The following is a 20,864-nucleotide window of genomic DNA, read 5'->3' as shown; positions in this document are numbered from 1 at the left end:
GTCTGCACTTGCCAGAAGCCCCACTGTTTAAGACACTTTGTGTGTCCTAAGCACTTGAAATCACTTTTCTGGGGAGCTTAGTAAATGAAAATAAATGAAGAGAAGGTCCTTTGCTTAGTGTTTGAGTGTGATTTTTCCAGACCAAGAGGTCAGACACGTCAAATTTAGCCTGTAACTCCTGCCCTCCCTGACAGTTGTTGCGTGCTCAGCGCTTTGATATGAAGACACTTGTCCAGGTGCCAAAGGAGGGATTTTGAAGCCTGGTTTTGGCTCCTACTGCTGCAGATCAAAGTCTTACTTAGGGGGAAAAAAAAAAAGGAAGCTTAATTAACTATATTACAGGTTTTCAAAGCAGATTTGACTATTCAAAAGTGTTTGTAGTTTAGCAAAGTTGAACCCCACACTGTTTCCCATTCGGAGGTGCCCAGACTCCGCAGGCATGCCGAGCATTGAGTTATTAAAACACAGTTTGTTGGTGTCATTCCCAGCAACTCCACAGAGCAGCTGCGGCCAGCACAGAGCCAAGCCTGGGCTTTTACTGGGCCTCAGAGCGAGATTTAAACTGGTTTGGGCTCAGAGCTGTGTCAGCAAAGAGCACGCTTAGAGGCAGGGCTTCCCCTACAGCTTTGGAGCAGCTTCTGAAGCCATGGTGCCATGATGGGTGATTTACTGTGGAAATTCCGTGTCCCATCTGAAGTGGATGAAGAGCTTCTCCAGTGCAGCTCCCCATGTTTCAGGTAGGCTGAGTTCAACGGCTGCCTGGTGCACAAGGAGCCCCTGAAGCCTCACGCCCACCCACAGTGGCATTTTTCTCTATTATTTTTCACTATTTTTGCCACATCTGAACGTTTTCTCCTCTAAATTCATTCCTGCCTTGCAAGTATACGTATTGCCTGTAGGAGAACAATTGGCTGATAAAGAATTGAGCAGAATTTAATTTCAAGCTCTACCTTTGTCCCTTAGGATGCTTCCTGACCTGGCCCAGTGTTGGAGGTGGCCTCACTTGGAGCAGGAGGCTGGACCGAACACCCCAGGGGTGCTGTAACACCCTCTGTGCTCTTCTCCATTTCCTCCAACGGAGAAAAGTTGTGAAATGTTTGAATTCAGCTTCAGAAAGCAGGCAAAGTTAGTTAGCTGTGAGATGAGAATTTCTTCTGGTAGTTTCAGGTCAAAAAGAAAGGGGTAGGAAACCACCTCTGCCCGCAGCTTCAGTATTAGGTCAGTCGATAAAACTACGGGCATTGAACTGCTTACCCAGGACCTGGTTACAAGACCAGTGGGCTGACGGGGCTGCCTGGACGCAGCGGGTAGGAATCCTTACTGAACACCCGCATCTCCTCCGACTGCTGGTTTAATCGCTGATAATCTGAGCCCAAGCGGGTAAATATTGCTCTAGGTCATGCACACGCAGTGGTCTCTGTAACCAGTGAGGTGGCCGGTGATGCCTGGCTTCTTCACACTGTCACTCTGTCAGCTGGGAGGGCTGCTACGCTGCTGCCAAGAACACGAGCCAAGAGGACCTGGAGAGAGGAAGAGCTTAAATATAAATAAAATAAATATAGATATATTAATAAAGTATATAAATATTAATATAAAGTGACAAATAGATTGTACAGTAACCTTAAATCACGACCTTACGCTGTAACTGGCAAACCTTTTCGGCCTTTGTCGTAAGACTGCTTCTTGCTGCCTGTGCCCGAGGGGTGCCCCTGCTGTCCCCGCAGCCCCCTCTGGGCTCTGGAACAGAGCTGGGGGGCTCGGCAGGTTCCTCCTCCAGCTCTGCTCACCAGCGGAGCTGCCAAGAAGGATTTTGTCAGCACCCCGTGGTGCCGTTCAGTGCGAATCGGACCCAGATCGTGTCAACTTTTTCCAGCAGCCGCTTCAGTGACTGTAAGCCGAAGTTGTGAGAGCAGGAGGGCAGGGTTTGTCCAGGACTCAGAGTTAATCTTTTGCCTCTGAAGATGAGGTGGGAAGCACGTGCCCGAGCACCACCTCCTGAGCAGGGAGAGCCACTGCTCTCTAGACAGATTTCTGTGCTTTTTGCCCTCAACGTAAATAACTTACCCCAATACTGCGTTGCAAAAGCATATTATGCTAACACAAAGTGGTTGCACCGAGGCTGAACAGCTGATGTACTTCAAAGGAAACCTCACCTGCAAATCAAAGAGAAAGAATGACAGATGTGCTTTGTTTCCTGATTTTTTTCCCCTAATATCTCTTTTGATACACTTTTGGGTGGATATTAATGTAAGGTTATTAATAATCTGAACATAATCATAATTAGATGAAACTAATATTATTAATATAAGGTTATATGCAAGTTTATGGTTTTTGAGGTCTCCAGCATCTTTCTCCATGCGAAGGAAGCACAATGAATCCATTTCTTGCAAGCCCTTATTGTGAGCTCACGTCATTAGTACAGCTGCTGAAGATAGGGGATTTTATTCTTTTTGAAATACAAAGGAAATTAGAGGGAAACCCCGTCTGGGGTTGTTTTATTTCAAGACTTCAGAAATAGCTTCCCAGGCTGCAGACCCAGAGGGCCCCACCATTTTCTTGTCTAATAGCCACTTTTGAGGATTTCTTTTTCTGAACTACTCACTTTTTTCCCAGCTCTAAATGCCACTTCCCGAAACGCTTTTCCTCCCCCAAAACCAGGGAGCAAGGCTGCTTTACCCCGGGCTAACCCACGGCACCCTGATGTTGCAGCAGCCCCGATAAAGCTGCAGCAGCTTCTGCAGCCCCAGGGCACGGAGCAGCGCCCACCTCGCGCCTTTCGCACTGCCCTGCTCCCAGTTTCATCGCTCCCTGACCCTTGAGGATGAGGGGGAAGCCACAGACAAAGGTTCTTTTACCTTTTTGATCCCCGATGTGTCAGCCAGTGGTGGAACGCTCCAGCTGCACCTCGAGGTTTTTCCCCACGTGGGCATCGCAGGGCAAAAATGAGGCAGGATCCACAACGTGGCTTTGCAAGGGAAATGAGAACAATGCAGGAGAAGGGCGTTTTGCCCATGCTTCCATCCCGCCAACACTTCATTTTGGGAGAGGGAAGCCAGGCAGTGAGTTGGGAAAATAAAACGAGGTGCAAGGGCTGGGTGAGCCCAGCTCGTTGTGCGCTGCACGGGCTCTGCCATGAGAAACTGACAGGCATGGAGGACGGTCCTCTCATAGCATACTTGTTCAGAAGGGCATTAACTTTTCATTAATCTGGTTTTATCTGCGAGTCGGTAGGACTCAGCTGATTAGCGCCGAGGGATAAAATGCTAAAGGTTTAATTTTTGCCAGTGTTCATAAAATCCAAGGGAAGATAATTTGTGGCAGCAGGGCAAGGTGTTTTAAATTAACATTTCGGCAGGAGCTGAGGGCTGGGGAGATGTTTAACAGATCTAAAACCCAGCCTGATTCTGTGGGAGGCTTTTATGAGACCAGCTGGCTATCGGGTCCAGCTGGGCTTGTCGTGGCACCTCCGTCCTGCTCCTGCTCCCAAGGATCGGTGGAAATGCACGAGCTCGGTACCAAGCAGAGCCCGCAGGCTGCCCTGGCACAGTGCGGGGTGTGCGCGCTCACGAGGCAGCGTGCCCCGGCAGGCAGCTCCCTTCCTGTCTCCTCCTGCTGTGCTGGAGCCATCTCTGGCACAAGGAAAATCTCCCCAGGAACAGACCGAGGCACACAGACTCCATGCCACGAGTCCCAGCTCTCCCTCATTTACTGCTGGGGTTTAAGCAAAGCAGTTTGGTTCAGTACCGCCACCCTATTTTTGCACACAAGAATTGAGAATATTACTTTTGTTCGTCATCTCTCAAGGAGAAACGTACGTGGCCTACACACCGCAGTCCTGCGTGCACTGGTGAAGATAAAGGATTACCTTTGGCAGTTTGATTTCTGCAGGAATTTCCTTTCCCTTGGCCCAAGAGATAGGAATCGGAAAACACATGAGGCTTTCAACTTGCCAGTTGAAGGCTGATACTGATGTGGAATTGTGCTCTGGTTTTGTGGACTCCAAACGAGAAACTCCTGCCGGTCTGAATGAGAAAAACCGTGTGGGAACCGGAATTACAGACCAATTCCTTGCGGTGATTCAGCAGTGAGCTAGCAAAGATGCTGAGCAAGCAACTCACACCTCCTCTTCCTCAGTGAAATACCATCCAGAGGCAGGGAGTGCTTGATTATGCAGCGTTTATTCTGGATGAGGCAACAAGGGACATTTCCAATAAATGTCACAGCTCTGTATTTAGTCACCAACCAGTGGCACCTCCTGCCCCAAAAGTACCAAAACGAGAGTGAAATGAAGGTAACATGCCAAGCAAAGCTGCCCAGCAGAAGCACCACCTGGAGAAGAGGGCTACAGTACGCAGGTGAAGCTGCCCAGATGCTTCAAATGAAGGAACATTTTCCTTCCAGCCCCTGTGCAAGCAAACAAGAGCCATCGATGAGGCCACTGCGACATAAAAATGTGGCAGTTTCACCAAAACACAGAGATGCTTGGTGGTTTTAGGTACTTAAAACCCCCTGTGATCCTACTGGGATCACTCCTGCTTGGTCTGAGACATCTCCTGTCCCCCAGGCAGCTGTGGCAGCACCCAAGGTCCACAAGGCAATGAATGGGAAGGTTTTCAGGAAGATTTAAAACGCCAGAAAAAGGGGAAAAGCTGTGCAACAGAATCACTCAGCTCTTTAAGACCACTCACAAGAGCGCCAGACTCATTAAAATGCCTTTTCCTAGGTGGGAGCAGCAGGTTCGCAGCTGTAGAAGTGTTGTAGTGCGGGTGGTGCTGGGAATCCAGCACGGGCTGTGGGAAAAGGGAAAGGCTTTTGTAAGAGCTCTGGTTAGCCTGTGCTGCAGACACCTGGGGGGCACAGAAGTTTTCTGAAGTCATAAGCCAAGGAGACGACTCAGGAACCACTTGTACTCTGTTCTTAAGGGTTCCAAGCGAATAATTTTGGAGCCAGTGAAGATTGCTGTGTGGTTACAACACTTCTCAGACCCCTTTTCAGCCAACAACTGAAAAGGCACGAGGCTGACATTAAGCACCACAATATTAACTTCACAAGTGCATACAGAATCAACAGTTCTCCCAGTTCATGATGATTTGTCCCTTAAAATTCTGGTGGGGTCATCCTACACTGGTCATTTAACATAAATTGTGGGATCCCTAGGGATTTCTTGGTACAAACTCCACAGTACCTGTCTCTTTTCTAGGCTAAATCTTGTAAACCAGCCGTTACTAAGAAAGTACAGACATGAACGGGTATTTCACATGCAGCCTTTGTCAGGCAGTTTTAAAAAGATCAATGCTGAATGCCCACGCAGTGGTCAAGAGGAGACTTTGTGGATGTCCTTCTCACGAGGAATTGATTTCCTTGTTGATTCATCAAGCCAGACTCCTCCTGGCATTCCAGTAATGTGTGGGTTAGACATAGAAATTCATCCTTATGTTACGAAAACACCAACTCCAGGTCACTTAAGACTATTGAGGAATTTTGGTTGCTCTTCCCCTCTCGGTAAAAGTGTTTCTCCACCAATCTTCGGACCTTTTTTCTCCTAGAAATACGAATCATGGAGAAAGGAAGTTAAAATGTGCTAAGAGGTTTTCCAGTTTAATGACAGAAGTTGTGGTGGGACTAAGTTAGCTGATTAAATATTGGCAGACCCTCTAGGAATCTTGACGTTCTGAATTCTTACAGATCTGGGAAAAAGCAATTTCCCCGCGGTTAATTAAAAGAAAGCTTCAAGAAGAGAAAGCAAAAGGAGAAACTCCACTAAAACACAGCCTGCAGGTTCCTGTACGGGTCTGACAAGGTGCAGAGCTGCTGGGCTTTGCGGGCAGGTCCTAAGGGCGCTGAAGCAAAGCCTGGGACAGAAGCCAGAGTGCTGAGGTGCTCAGAAATTGGTGTCTTACACTCACCTTTAGCATCCCGTCTCGCTCCCAATTGAAGAGGCCGCAGGTGCTGAAAGATGAAGATGGCAGGTGAGGACCACCGCAGTGTGTTTGCTGCACAGCATGAGGGGGGTCCAAAACAAGCCCCACGCTTTTCCCACACCACTCAGCAGGAAGGACTGACGTTCCAGTTTCAGGGCATGATTCTGTGACTCCCAGCACGCTACTTGTGAACGGACAGCACGAAAACCCCGAGCTGCTGTTTCACACAGCTCATTTCTTACCTGCAGGGTTTTTTGGGGAGCCTGTCAAGGGAAATGGCTCGGTTGCCACAAGGACATTTGAAAAATCGCTTGATGCCATCATGCCAGTGGTAGTCGTGGCTATCCTGCACGCACGTCTCCAGAGGCTTGAAATAGGTGTAATTACACTGTTGGGAGGAGAAAGAGAGCTGTGACTGCTTCACCGGCACTCAAAACCTGTTCTGTGGGCTGGGGACAGCTGAATATCCAAACCAAAGCCCCTCTGCCTTCTCCCATCTAGAGGTGCCCACCAGTCTGAGAGATCTGAGAGATATGCTTTTCAAGGCATGGGGCTTCATTTATCATGTAATATGGGGAACTGAGGGGCCTGATCCCGAGCGCTTCAGGGATAAAGCTGGTAAATGGATGCCAGAACACCAATATCCAGGGAACTCACTGCCATAAACACCAAATTGATGTTGAGCACAGCACTAAAGCCTGCCTTGCCTGTGTCCTCATGTCTCAAAGACTCTCAGGGCATGTGCTGCTCTCAAGAACAGTTGCAAGGAATAAAACCATCCCCATTTAATCCCTGCACTGGACTATGGCCAAGTGAGTGACTGACAGGAGGCTGCAGGATGGCCCAGCACCGTTTTGTACAATCTGCGCCCCAGTCCCCTGCTGTCGCCCTGGCTCCACCTCACTTACTGTTTTGCATGTCACGACTCGACATTTCACTTCTTTAATGTTCCTCATCTTCTCTTCCATTTCTTCCTTTTTCACCAGGGGCTGAAAGTATTGTTCCTGCAGCTCAGCCTCAGCCTGTGGGGGCACAGAAAAAGGGTTATGGGGAGAAAGATGGGAGAAGCCACTCCACATGTGGCCTCTGGGCAAATTATGGGGAGTGTCTGGAGAACACTGCAATCTAGGAGCCAGAGAAATAACAAACATTTCTTGCTTCGAATAATCTACGTAGTGCACATGCCGTGCTCCACCACAACATATCCAAGACAAGAGCCCTGTGCCTCTGGGGAGTCAGTATCCTCTGGGGATATGCTCAGCAAGGACCCTGATGGGAGAAACCCAAGCTCTTAGCAGTTCAGTGCAACCTTTCTGTGGCCAAGATGATAAGAAATGAGGTATAAAATAGGCACGTGGCTAATTTGTTTTTACAGGTAGAAGGATTTCTTTTTTCATCCATTAACTGGGAAGCTTCACTGATTCTTGCAAACAGCAAAACAAGAGAGGATGGCACCTTGACCTTATGATGGCTACGGTAATAATGTGCTCTGTGTGCTCAGAGACCCCTGATGCTACTCGTCAGGATGACGTGGTGCCTACGGCATGTTTGGGTACCTGCTTCTTGCTGAAATCATTACGAGAAGTCCAATCAGCTCCCTAGGTCTAAGCCCTCAGTCATGGCTGGATTGAGGCCATACCTCTTTCAGGACACCCGTGTGCTTGGACTTGGCATTCAGGATTTTCTGGAACTCTTCTGACTGCAGATAGGCCAGCTGCTCACGTCGCTTCTTCTGGGCAGGCTCCAGTTCATCCACATCTAGAAAAATAAAAGAGTTCAGTCCTCTAGAGACCGAGTTCAAAACAAGGTTGTGATTTCTAAGCATGATCACTGGAGGAGATTTTGGAAGTCTGAGATGTCTCAAGCAAACGTTCAGGTCAAGCAACAGAATTTAATAGTTCAGGAGAATGTGAAGCCAAGGCCAAAGATGGCTTCAGAGAAATAACAGCATTTTATACGTAACATTGCACCTTCTCTCAAACCTAAGTCCTTGACCCAGTAATAGTGCTCTGTTCAGCAGAACATAAGCATACTTTTTTCCATTCTAGAACTTAACATGACTTACCATTCTTAGTGTCTGTGTTCTGTGACTGAGCAACGTTTTTCTCAACTCTTTCAACAATTTCTAGGACATCATCAAGATCAGCTCTTTTCCGCTTGACACTGTTTGGATCAGTCTTAGCAAGAACCTGGCCTTTTGCTCGTAGTCGGTGTATTGCAGCCAGCTAGAAAACAGGGAAGAGCAGTGAATGGGTTGGTGACCAGCCTGGCTCCAACGTTCCTACTTCCAGCAGCAGCAGAGGAAGTCTGTCAAATGGAGGAGGCAAGATCCACACAGAACAGGGCAAAGAGAAAACCAACAAAATCCCCAGCTCTGCTGTACGTCTAATTCAACACACCACCCAACCTCATTTCACAAACCATAAAGTGACTCCTCCAGGGGCGTTACCAAGGTTTGATATCTCTGCAGAAGTGCTTTAACTGTTTCACAGAATAGAAAGTCTTCCAGAAGAAACTAATAGGAAATTGTATACAACTATTCCTTTCCATACTCGCAAAAATTCAGATTTCTTCCTAGAAGACTTGCTGGAAGAGAGAAGTTTCTTTCACAAACATGTGAACAGATCTGTGCCAAGCAAAGAGCACTGAGCTAGCCTATACATGAAGATTGATGACTCCTGTATTACCCCAGATCAAACTTTCCTTAACCTCCCCTTCTTCACACTCAAAACCCCCCCATTCAGAGCGCTGTTACCTTTTTGGCTTCTGCCAAGCTGCCTAGTTTTGGTGTTGGAGATGGAGGCCCATCAAAGAAGAGGATATCTTCTCCTTCTGAGAAGCCTGTGCCGAGCCTCGGCCTTTGAGGAGTTGACATTTTTGCAGCTTTGGGAAACTCCACCCCAGGTGTTGGGGAAAGGTGTGAGGACTGCCCGGAGGAGGATGGGAGAGCAGGGCTGTCAGCTTTACTTGTGTTCTGGAGAAACCTTGTAAGGCAAAAGACAGTGACACAAGTCAAAGGGACAGGAGGGTTCTTTCCAAAACAAACAGAGAAACCTCAAATGAAGCTGGCAGGTAGGGGCTGAAAGCACACGAAGAAATGGACTTTTCTGTAGAATTGGTAGTTAAGCAGTGGTAGTTAAGCACATAAATACTTAAGTTTACATAAGTCATGGCAGAGGTTGGACAGGTTCATGGGAAAAACAATCCCTTCAGGGATACTGTAACAGACACCACCTTTAGCCTGAAATACACGCTGTTGGAGGCTGGAGGAATATTTTGGGGAAAAATCATCGTGATCAGTACCTAGTTTTATTCTTCTCCTTCAAGTTGTTTTGGAACCTTTAGGTTTTGTTTTGGCTCCAGTTGAGCCTTTTGAGGCTACTAGGCTACGTCAGTTTCAGTTTCACCCAGGGTGGCCCTTATGGCGTTTTTCTTAAGTTTGTTAACAGAGATGCACTTGGCAAATTGTTAGGCTCAGAAGACCCTTGCAGACCAGCAATGAACAGAACCAGGAGTCCTGACCCCAGCTTCCTACTCTAATCAACCTCTTCCCATCATGCCTTCCACTTACTGGGCACCACACTGGAGTATTTAGTTCTCTACTAAAAAACCCAGTGCAGTATTTTTATTTAAACAAAGTTTTTATGAAAAAAAGCAAGACATCTCTGCATAATAATGGGCCATAATAATGGACCCCTTCTTGTGAAAGTCAGTATGGCTTACCTCCTCTGAATCTCCTCAGATCGCTTTTTTCTGGCCTCCAGCAATTTCTGTTTCTGTTGCTTGAGCAGTGCTGAGGCAGAGAGAGACTGGAAACTGCCCCCTTGCTTATTTTCAGCATCTGGAAGAAATAAAGCAAAACCCACCAATGTGTGCTCAGAAGGAGCTGAGTGCTCTCCGGAGTGGGTTTTCCTTCAGGCACAAGGACGTACCTGCCTTGGTCCAGTGCTTGCAGAGGTTTCGTGCTCCAAAGGTTGGCTGTGCCAGCAGTTCTTTGAACTCCTCAGAACACGGCATGGGCCTCTTTGCTGCACCTGGCGTGGAAGAAGCATAAATATAAGAGATTTGGAGCCAGAAAGGGAAGCAGGCCTAGCTTTAGAGACGTCAAGTAGTCTAGGCTGGAAGTAACCTCTGCAGGTCACCTGCTCAAGCACCCCCCAAAGCAGGACTAACTTCTACATTACATCCGGTTGCTCGAGCACAGCACGTCACACAAACATTTCTACCCCTTTAGCAATTTCATCAGTCAGCCCCCCACCAGCCTGGTTGGTCTGTGGTGTTCCTACCATCCCCCTTTTTAAACAGTTTTTGCTTGAAAGCCCCACAGCCATCAAACGTTATTCTTGGAGAATTAAGAGCAGCTAAAGGCTAGAGAAATTACACAATGTTGCCTGAAATGGTGGCAGCTGAAGGAACTAAAAGATGGATCAGACATCTAAGCAATGTCTGGAGCACGTGGTTTGAATAATCTGTCATCTGCTCTCCACTGAGTGTAAAGAAGGTGTAATATTAAGTACTTTTCAGAAAAGAAACAGAGGCAGAGAAGATCAGTGAATTTCCAAAGACTATGGAAGGAACATGCTTTGAAGATGACAAAAGAAAAGCACAAGAAACAGGCGAGGCACCCAGCAGGTCCCCTGCATTGCAGACCTGTCTCCGATTTATACTTAGTATTCCTTGGAAGCTTCCCAGACTAACAGAAGCCATCTATTTTAATCAATTAAAATAAATTCTCTGGTTCAAAGTTCTTAGAATTTCCAATTCCCATTAATCTGGCAAAGATCTTCTGTCATTGTCCAAAGACAGAACGGGAGACTTAATTCAAGGGCACTGCTGAAAAAAGATGCACAAAGCCACACAGTTGCTTAGTTACATTTGCCTGGCAGCTGTGATCTCAAGAAGAAAGAGGAGTTCAGATCAATTGAGAAAGCAGCCTGCAAACGTCTATCTCTGCAGCAAAGAAATCGCCAGATTCATTCAGGGTCCTGGGACACAGCTACACATCAAGTCAAAAAAATATCTGGAGGGTGAAGAGACTACACAGGTAGTTAGGTACCAATTTTCTGCTTGGTTTCCTGGACAATTGCATCAACTCCTCTCACGACCAGATTGGAGAGAGTAGTTTGAACCTTCCTTTTCGGCGCTGCAGCTGCTGCACTAGAAAGAGGAAACAAAACCAGAATGTCAGGGTTTTTTTGGAGTTGTTTCATTACTGTGGAGTCACAGCAGTTATCAGATGGCAGTGGTAAGGGAATCAAAGCAGTGTGCAAACGCAGGGCTTGATCCAGCTGTGACCCAAGCCTTTCCACAGCTGTCTTCAGTGGAATTTGGATAAAGGGCCTGACCCCTCCACTTCAGTCGGTGATACATAGTGATCTACCAACTTTGGTAACTTAATAATACACAGGGCGTACCATTGCCTCTTCATGGACACAGTGATACCGGGTTCATTTCAGTCAAGGAAGGGAAGAGGAGGAAGAAGAAATACAGAATGCACTGACACTGAAACTGGGATTAAAATTTAATGAGTCACGACAAATTAGGGTAAGGGAATGGCACTGAAAAATACTCAACTCGAATGCTTGGGACCTCATCGTAAAGGTCATTTACCTGCTGACACACAATACCATCTGGCTTCACAACGCAGTATTAATTCAGAGGTGAAAACACACCTGCCCACATCTTAGCACTGACTGATGAAGTTTTCCTATCAAACAGCAGCTCTGTTACCTGGTGAGGCCAGAAGTATTACACCAAACATGGGACATTTATTCCTGTTTGATGAATGCAGGTAGGTGAAAGGGAACTCTAACTAAACATCCACCCTTAAGAGAGAGCTTCACGCTCACTCGTATATGGGAGAGAAATTCTGCTCAAAATCTGAGACCTGTGCTTTAGCCCAAAGGAAACGTGTGTTTTGTCTTACACTGAGGCTGCGTATGCTGTTGAAGAGACTCCTCCGTAGTAAAATCCGTCCTGGCACAGCCTCTCCTTCAAACCGAGATTTTTCCGAGCAACTTTTTTGGGAATGCGGCCCCCAGAGAAGGTAGACTGCAGATCTGCCCGCTTCGAGCTGAGCTTCTTGTACTGGGATTGTACATGGTACTGACAATACTCACAGTCATTCTGAAAAGAAAGGGAAGAAGATTGTTGCAGAACACTATTAGATACAATTTACTTCATTCCCGTCCCCCACATGTGTAGCTAAACCGAAGTTGTACCTCCGTTGTAGCACTCCAGCAATCACCCAAATCAGCAAACATACGTTCACACTCAGCAATAAAAAACAAAATTAAAATTGCCTGTGCTAATCACTGGAGAAAAAAAAAGCTTGTGCATCAAAGACTTCTTCCATCCCAGGAATTTTAAGGCCACTCCTTGGCTCAAGACAACTGACGTTCCAGGTCCTCTTGCCCAGATTCTGTACACCTGACTCTGAGCTGTATGCCATTTTCTTACTGGTATGAACACAAAGATAAACTAGAGCACAATGTTTCATGCACTGGTTCCAAATTAATTCATCAGGTTTCAGTGTCAATCCACGGCAGTTTGGAACTTCAGATAGTAAACTTGCCTGCCAGAGAAAGCAGTGTCATAAAAGCACTCTCTCAGGGGATTCTTTTTACCACCGAAAAGAAATTATTGTTCTCTTGTTGATATCCATCTGCCCTATATTTGTATAACTACAATTATCCCATAATCAAACATCTTTTGTCACTAAGTAAACAGGCAGCTAATTCCTTCAGGAGGTCCTTCCGCCAGAGCCTCCATCTGTGGTCTGTTCCAAGCGGCCGTGGAATATTTCACTGACCCTGAGAGCCCTGTGCACAGGCACTTCCTGGAGTGGGTCTGTAGTCGCAGCCTTGTTTTGCTACAAGTACCTTTTCTTTTTGTCCTCTTCCCCGCTCTACGCACTTTTAGTTCCTCCCCAGTTTTTCATTCCTTCCTTTTCTCTCCTTTTCTCTTCTAAGTACTTCCCTACTAACAATTACCCTGCTGACTTGGACAAGGTTCCTTTCAGATACCTTAACGTCACCATAGCCGTGAAGCGAGTGACACAGTCCACAAGTCCTTTAAGCTTAGACAAGTCAATACTGTCTCCAGAAAGTGAATCCCACCACCTTTTCCCTCTCCTCTCTAATGGTTGTGCAGGTACAAATATTCCAGCAGCCAGTGGGCACGCTGGACCAGGGAACTCACCTGGTTAAGATCATCTCCAAAAACCAGAACCATTCCCAAGAAAAACCTTCTATTGTTTGACTTTGGGTTAGCTCCCTAGTGCAGTGCATGGAAGCTTGCACTGGCACAAAGGGCAGTGAAAGGATGTGGAGATGGCGACAGACATGAGTTGAGACCGTTATCTTTCCACTGCAGCACTAGCTTTGCTTTTAGGGAACTGCAGTGCTGCTGCTACAGGGCTGTCAGAGAAACAGCTCTTCAGAGTTTCATTCCTCAGCTTTTCCACCCACTTTAATTACTTACAAGATCCAGAAAGAAGTAAAAGAGTTGGAGCATGAGTACAAAAGCAGCAGCTAAAATTTACCAACAGATTCAGGATGTCCTAACTACTGAGGGTACAAACCAGGTTCACTATCTGTGTGCAGGAACCGCCATTCTTCTTCCTGGCTTTGCAGGTACCCAGGTCCAGAGCTTCACCCATGAGCAGGATCTTCTGGGGATGGTCAACAGACAGACAGACCTAGAAGGAAATCAGAACATGCCTTGAGGAGGGGCTTTTCTCTAGATGTCACTGGTTTGCTTCTGGTCTAGTTTGGCACCTCTGGTATTAGCAGTGCAGTTTTAAAAAATGCAGGCCTAGTTTAAGAAAGCCACACATCCTGTTCAGACCAAGAAAAAGACTCAGTTAAAAACAAAAAAGCGAATTTGTTTCCCACAAGGAGATGAAGGATGTTGTGTTTCTATGCTCAGAGCCTCAGGGAAGCAAGCTGACAGCATCATGGCAACCACATTTGGCAGCGGAGGGGAAGTGGAGATGGACTGGAACTCTTTGTCCCTCTCCATATGTCCAGCTCCAGACAAAACTGTCTCCTGTGGGACATCAAAAGCATCATCTTCACGCCACCCAGAGATACTGGGACTTGCAGACAAGAAATATTCTGCGAAGTCAGTTTTAATGTAGCTCTAGACATGTACATTTTTAGCTAAGAAGAAACATTCAATATAGGCCTTGCATTAAACCTGGTGTGCCTTTCTACTCACCAGCAGGACTTTCTACAGCTTATTAATGGTAATTTCAGCAATTATATAGTTTAACAGACAATTAATGAGATTCTTAATTTTTCCATTTGGAGAATTTAAAATGCAAAATACTACATCACCAGCTACTAGATTGAAATTACCCTTGACAGAAGTCAGTAAAAACGGTTTCCATTCCAGTGCAATTAAAAAGACATTAAAAAAACATTTAACTTATTAGCAAAATGAAGCTACCTTACATGTTTTGATACATAAAGAAAAAGTAATTCATCATGTTCCACATTTATAAGTGACTGATTAAACAAATGAAGTGCTAAGTATCAACTTACTATACATAATATATGATTTGTTTTATAAATCAAACACTGTTTTTTTTCAGCCATGATTTTGGAACCAGGAAACGTTTTCAATCACATCTCATGCTTAAATTAGGGGAGAAAAATGAGCTTCCCCCATTTTTTCAGCTTGTTGAGACTTTTCAGCTGAACCAGGCGCTGCACTGAAGTAGCTGAATGAACTGACAAGAAGATACAATTCCTACAACTCCAGAGGAGCTGACTGCTACCGAGAACAGGTTAAACACTAGAATAAACTTTGATTTTAGATGCCTAACAGGATTTCTTGAAGTTAGTTTTCCAGAAAATCAGGAGCAAAAACACATCATGCAAATATCTAGATCAGACTACTGTAATTTCAACCTTAGCGTGTTATAAAGCTAAATCTCGGGCAGATACGAAAAAGTTCAGCTATGTTTTTTTGTTTGTTTTTTCCACAGCTGATGAGTAAGTTAAAAATTCTCCCACCTCGTCCGAGCCTTCTTTAGGTTTCATAGGATTAGCGTTGAGCAGCCCGATGACTGTGCCTTGGTCTGTCTTCCAGTGCTCCTTATGGACGTCACCAAACAAGAAGAGTGAGACGGATTGATTGAGATCCCGCAGGTCATTCAGCCGCCAGATACTGAAGGTTCTGCCCTGGAACACACATTCGCTTTCCTTTCAGCTCTCAGCAAGAGGACACTGATTGCATCCCCTCTTGCTGTTGCATTGAAGTTATTCTGATTATTTTCCCCTGGGGTTTCCTAATTTAGGCAAGCACAAACTGTATCTTCGATTAAGGTTAGATACAATACATCCAGCAAAGCCACACAGCCAGTTCTAGGACTCTTAGAGGCCAAACTAGTGCTATACTGCTGCTCTCACTAATCTTCCTGATATTAAAGCTGGTCAGCACTCTGGCTCACTGAATGAAGAGGTTTTGACCCCACTGAACAATCAACACCAAGGCATATTCAGTTCTCTGTTTCATCAGTGAAAGTCCACAGGTCATGCACCATATAGGATAGAATGATCTCGAGGGAAATGATGGAGGCACAATATGTTGGCACATTTAAAACGAGAGACCTGTCTAGAAAGACAGAGAGTCACAGTCATTTTTTTGCACTGGTGTTTCACATGTAACAGCAGGCAAACAGATTTTGACAGATTTATGCCACGGCTACACTTATACTAGTGCCCAGGACAGTTGCTCCAGATAAGCTAAGGACTTAGCCTGAGGACTAAAAGCAGCATTACTGCATGAAGAAAGATGAGCCAAGCTCTTTAATACAGGAGCTTTTCAGTAACTACACAGAGGAAGCTGATTAAGTTGAAGACCTAATTAGTTCCTCAGGATAGAAGACCAGCATTTCACTGGGATGCAACGAAGTTACTTACATTATTTGCGCTCTGAGGAGTGACCTTCTTTATTATAACTCCAAATGTCACCCAGTCTGTTTCCTCCAAGTTTTCTGTAGCAAGTTTGCTTTTCAGCTGGGACAGTCGGATCAGCTTCCGGTTAGCCATTTTTCTGTCCATTTCAGCTGATGAAACCCGGGGTTTTCTACATCAAATGAAAGCGCGTAAAAAAAGAACACATTCCTTTACATAAAGGGACAGACACAAACAAAAACATTCTGCATTCTCCTGTGGAAGACTGTCTCAAAGCAAAATGTCTTTGTGCCTCATTTCACCCTGAGTTCACGTGAAACAAAACCCCTTAGCTCCAGATGCTGCCCAAATCCTGGAAAGCTACTAACCACACACTTTGTTCCTCGTCCAAACAGTCGCACTGCAATTTAGCCCTGAGCTTTCACTAACTCTTCACGTTTCAGGAAGGACCAGGTATGACAACTATCTGGAAATATGCTAGAAATCCAGCACAGTTTCTGGTGAGGAAGACACGGCAAGTATTCAGAGACCTCTTGTGGCCACAGCGAGTATGGGAATGCCGAGTGGCTCTTGAGGCTTCTCGGTGTGAAATGAAATCTGCTCTGCCGGGGCACAAGCAGGCCTGTGTGCATGTCCACTGCTGGGGACATCCCAGGGAAGTCAGTGCTAATAAAATTATAGATTTTTTGTTAGAAAGGAGCGAAGATAAAAATAGGAACGTGGTAATAAGCCACGTAAAAAGTTCACTTTAATGACAACCAGACAATGCTGTGGCTTTGTGTTACAGCCTGTACTGATGACTGACTAGTCTGCCATGGTTAAGCAGTGTACAAACAGCAAATCAGAAATCCAGTCCTCCGCTCTCTACCTGTATGATTAGCATCACGGGAGATTGGACTGATTGCATTCGCTCCCCCTTCTCTTGAGGGTGATATCCCCAGAGAGAGGTGGGGATCCTGCTGGGCTGCTGACCTTAATCTCAGTCCCGAGAAGGTTTCCACAGACACCGGCTGAGATGTTGTACTGGAGCACGTAGGCGTCTGAGGAGTCTTCTCTCTGGTCACCTTACTGGGTGTGTTCCCTGGGGCAGACTTGAGAGGCTGGAATGCCAGACTGAGGACTTGTCGCGGAGGAGGAGCCTTGGCCTCTTCAGCAGGAAAAAATGCAAAAAAGAATACCTCTTGATAATGAAAGAAAACTTCTAAATGAAAATAACGTTAACTTACACCTGACCAAGCAGGAGTCTAATTTAACACAGGGCAGCAAAGGCATAAATCTGTCTTAATGGTACGGGACTGGTCTTCCAGTCAGCTAGGAACTGACAGCTCCAGGTCAGTTGCGTGTACTCAAGCAGTGAGTTCTGCCTCAACATGAGCTTCCCAGGGCAGGTAAGCATTTTCCAGGAAAGCTTAAAAGTACACGCTGCCAGTGTCCAGGTTAACCACAGCAGCAGAGAGCATAGCACCCATTGCAAAGGGCAGAATAATTAACTCTGTAATGAGCTCTGTTCTGCTGTGACCAGACTGCTCCCGGTGCATAGTACAAAAACTACCCTGGACGTGTCTGCACTGCTGCTGTGACCTACCCAGGTTTTCGACAAAAGCCCAGCGTGTTTCAGTGAGAATGGTACCTGCTGAGGAGGCTTTTGATTTCTGGGTTCCTTGCTTGGCTGTCAGTAAGGGATTGCCCAGCTGAGCTGAGAAACACGGTGACTCTTGCAGCTTCTGAACTTTCCTTTCCTTTAAGGGTGGACAGGGAGATTTACCTGGGCAAGAAAACCAACAAGTATTTATGAGATCTCAGGATCTAGACTCAAATATTAAGGATTACTCCAAACTAATTCTCTGAATAAAAAAAGCCAAGTCAGTGTCCCACATGGAAACCCTTCAGCTAAACTTCCAGCATCTGAAATGCAACATCAAGAAAAGCCCCTGTGACTGTTTCCCCTGATGACCCAAAACTCTGTATGTCACTGAAACCACAAAGCTGCGGAAAGCAGGAACATCCCCTTGCTTTTCAATTTCCCCCATGTAGTTTATTACTACACCCAATGTGCTACCACAATAAACACAGCTATATTTTCTGGGCGTACCGAGGTCTGCCAGCAAGAAGGAACACCTCCAGCAGAAGACCCCGGAGCACCTCAGTCACCGATTGCCCCACAAAGAATCAAGATATGAGGCAGATGCCAAAACTGCAGCTCACTGATTTAGTCTGTAGCTGCAGGAAACAAGCTGTGGGGGAATACACCAGACCACCATTCCCCCTTGCTGCTCAGTGCTCACTTTAGATTATCTGGAGTCTTGCCTATAATTTGCATGTTGGTAGGCCAACAAATCAGGAACTCATTTAATTAGTCTCATTACCAGGGGTTTTCTTCTCAGGGCCTGAACTGGATTGCTGCCCAATAGCTGTCTTCTGCAACTGCTCCTGTAACATCTTCATCTGTTCTTGCAATTTTCTCAGCTCAGCTAGGAAAGAAATAATAAGAAAAAAAGATAATAATGAAGACAGCAGGAAGCCATTGCAAGCAGGGATTTATGAAGTCTGGCAGTTTTACTACATCACAGAAACTCAGAAAACAAAGCCTAGAGCCACAGAACAGATTTTGCTCTTATTCTACATAGCTCACGGCGAAGGGACACGATTCTATGCAGCCTGGAGCTGACTTATCTAACTATTTGACTTGTTTGGTATATGTTCCTTGGCATGTTGCATATATCTTTCCTAACGAAGACAATTTAAATGGCTGACAATTGCACTCCATAGCATAAAGAAGTGCTTCCAGTGTAACCAAATATGTGGAAGGCTCAGGGACCAGCTCTGCTGCTATGATATTGGCTGCTATGGCAGAACCTCCCACCAGTAATCCCTGGGGAAGCAGGGGGAGTTATGCTGGTGAAAGATGCCAGGATGACAGCCCTAAAGACTGAAGCAATGTTGTTCTTCATCAGACAAGGCACAAGTGCACAGGAAACCTTCCCTATCCTGCTCACCAGAGCTAGTTGAGTCTCCCTGGTTTACTCAGTCCTGTGTCCTTCTTTTGGGAAAATAGGTTGGTGAGTTTGGTTAATGAGCACTGAAATCTGGATTTAGAATGCCCTACACATTCACAAAACCTTTCCGTATTCCCTTTCTGGTTACTGTCCTAAACTGAGAAGCAGCAAGCTTCTGCCCATTAGCTTTCTTGAGACAAGAGATACAGATATGACAAATCAGATAAAAGATGCTGTTACAGAAACCTTGCAGTTCTTCATTGGTCTTCTCTTTTTCCTGACTGGGAGCTGAAGTGGAAACAGTTTCTTCTGCCTCCTCTTCTTCCAGCAGGTCATCCACGTCTCCAAACAGTGCAGCCAGGTTCTCCTTCTGCTCATCAATGATGCTGTCCTCAGCACTGACCTCCTCAGTATAGGATGCATCATCTTCTGCATCAAAGAGCTCGTCGTACTCATCTGGTTCTCCCCCCTCATCCTTTGGGTCACCTTCCTCCTCAGGAGAATTCCCCTCCTCAGCTTCCTCGCTTTCTTCCAGGAGGGAGGCCAGCAGGTCCAAATCATTGTCAGCTGAGGCAAAAATTAAACTCAAATGTTACTTCTGTACATTTAGAGAAAAGCTGCCATGGAATAAAACACTTGAGATAATCTAATTACAGGCTAATGACAACCAGGACTAAATCAGAGCAACGAGCAGTATTTTTAAAAACTTGCTTTAACTTTGGCTGAAGGAAGATAAAGCAGCTTCCTGGCACCTGGTCAGATGGAAGTGTGTTTGCAGACACTCTCCGCTTGTGATCCATGCTGGCTGGTCAGCAGAAAGCTTGATGGCCACTCAGCACTGGCTTTTCCTCCTATGCAGCTGCTTGTACAACAGCTTCTGTTACAAAGAAGTCTTGGGACATGTAAAGGATAGCTGACAGCTCTACAGGGACACCCACACGGCTTTTGGCAATAGAAGTTAAGAAGGAAGATGCAAGGCAGGCAAGAAAGCATATCCTCAGATATGCTGTGCTCAAGGGACAACGTAGCAAAGGAGCATGGAGCAAAAGGATAAATAGCAGGGAAAAAAAAAAAGAACAAGGAGAGGAATGGAACAGAGAAAGCAGAAATGAAATACAGAACAAAACAAGAAATGTATTCAGCCTCTGCTGCTGAAGAAAACAGAAATCCAGGAAGAGGCAGAGCAGCCTCACACAAAGGCAACAGTGACAAAGGCAAGGGACAACACCAAAGGCCTCTGGGAGAGAAATCAGTGCAATGTAACTTCCTTTGTTAAGAGGTTTACCAAGTTTTCTGGACAAAATTAACCAACTTACTGGTCAGAAGAAAACTTCCTGACTGAAAGTAAAAGAGCACTTTTATCTCTTACCTTCCATGATTTCACCAGGATCTCTTCAAGAGCCCCTTGAGGTAAAACGTCCTCTGTCACAGGAGAACAACATCGACACTGTCAGAAGGGATATAATCAGCTATATAGAGCTGCTCTGGCTCTTTATCTGATGTGCAAACCAGCACCTTGCTTTTCTTCACAGCTCCCGATGAGGAATCCACCGAATTTAAAATCCCCAAGTGCATTTTCTACAGCTACAGCCTGAGCTCTGAGGCACTCAGCGCAGCATAAGGGCATTATTTCTAGAAAAAAAGCCTGGTCACGGACAGACTTAAAGAAATGCTTACCACCTTCTCCCACTTCATTAGCCAGACAGTGTAATTACCTTTAATTAAACCCAACCTTTTCCTCCCCCCCTCCCCTCACAGCCCCCTCTCACCGCCGGCCGCGCGCTCGCCGCCGCCCGCCAAAACTCCAAGCGGGCCCCGCCCCCGTCCCCCGCATGCGCGCCGGCACCGCCGGGCGCTGCGCCCGCACCATGCTTAGTCCTGGCAGCCATGGCGGGGGGCGCAGCCGGGCGCCATTTTGGTTGTGGGCGGCTGGAGGGGTGGGGGTGGCTCAGGGTTGGTTTTTTTTGTTTTTTTTTTTTTTTGGGGTGAGCATCCAAGATTTTCATCCAAGATGAAAAATAAGA

The 20,864-nt window shown here is 46.1% G+C and overlaps 1 protein-coding gene across 5 annotated transcripts; it reads right to left on the bottom strand.

Moving 5' to 3' along the window:
* Positions 1 to 4,159: 4,159 nt before the first annotated feature.
* On the bottom strand, positions 4,160 to 20,658 carry MCM10 (minichromosome maintenance 10 replication initiation factor). 5 transcript variants are annotated; one of them, XM_048062488.2, is made up of 20 exons: positions 20,610 to 20,658; positions 20,210 to 20,262; positions 19,087 to 19,407; positions 18,211 to 18,315; positions 17,475 to 17,609; positions 16,817 to 16,991; positions 15,851 to 16,016; positions 14,942 to 15,109; positions 13,504 to 13,620; positions 11,848 to 12,047; positions 10,978 to 11,078; positions 9,854 to 9,955; positions 9,645 to 9,762; positions 8,677 to 8,905; positions 7,987 to 8,146; positions 7,561 to 7,679; positions 6,830 to 6,943; positions 6,164 to 6,309; positions 5,907 to 5,949; positions 4,160 to 5,542 (listed from the first exon to the last, which is right to left on the bottom strand). In XM_048062488.2, exons 2-20 carry the CDS (start codon positions 20,214 to 20,216, stop codon positions 5,459 to 5,461), a joined length of 2,610 nt encoding a protein of 869 aa, XP_047918445.2. In that variant the 5' UTR covers positions 20,217 to 20,262; positions 20,610 to 20,658; the 3' UTR covers positions 4,160 to 5,458. The 5 variants fall into 5 exon arrangements, with proteins under 5 accessions (XP_047918445.2, XP_047918444.2, XP_013052565.3 ...); XM_048062487.2 differs by having other exon boundaries at positions 20,210 to 20,287; positions 20,610 to 20,654; XM_013197111.3 differs by lacking the exon at positions 20,610 to 20,658 and adding an exon at positions 20,518 to 20,597.
* Positions 20,659 to 20,864: the final 206 nt, after the last annotated feature.

This window comes from Anser cygnoides, chromosome 1 (genome assembly GCF_040182565.1).
Source record: "Anser cygnoides isolate HZ-2024a breed goose chromosome 1, Taihu_goose_T2T_genome, whole genome shotgun sequence".
In the NCBI taxonomy this organism is placed as follows: Eukaryota; Metazoa; Chordata; class Aves; order Anseriformes; family Anatidae; genus Anser; species Anser cygnoides.
This window is presented reverse-complemented; position numbering and strand designations above follow the sequence as displayed.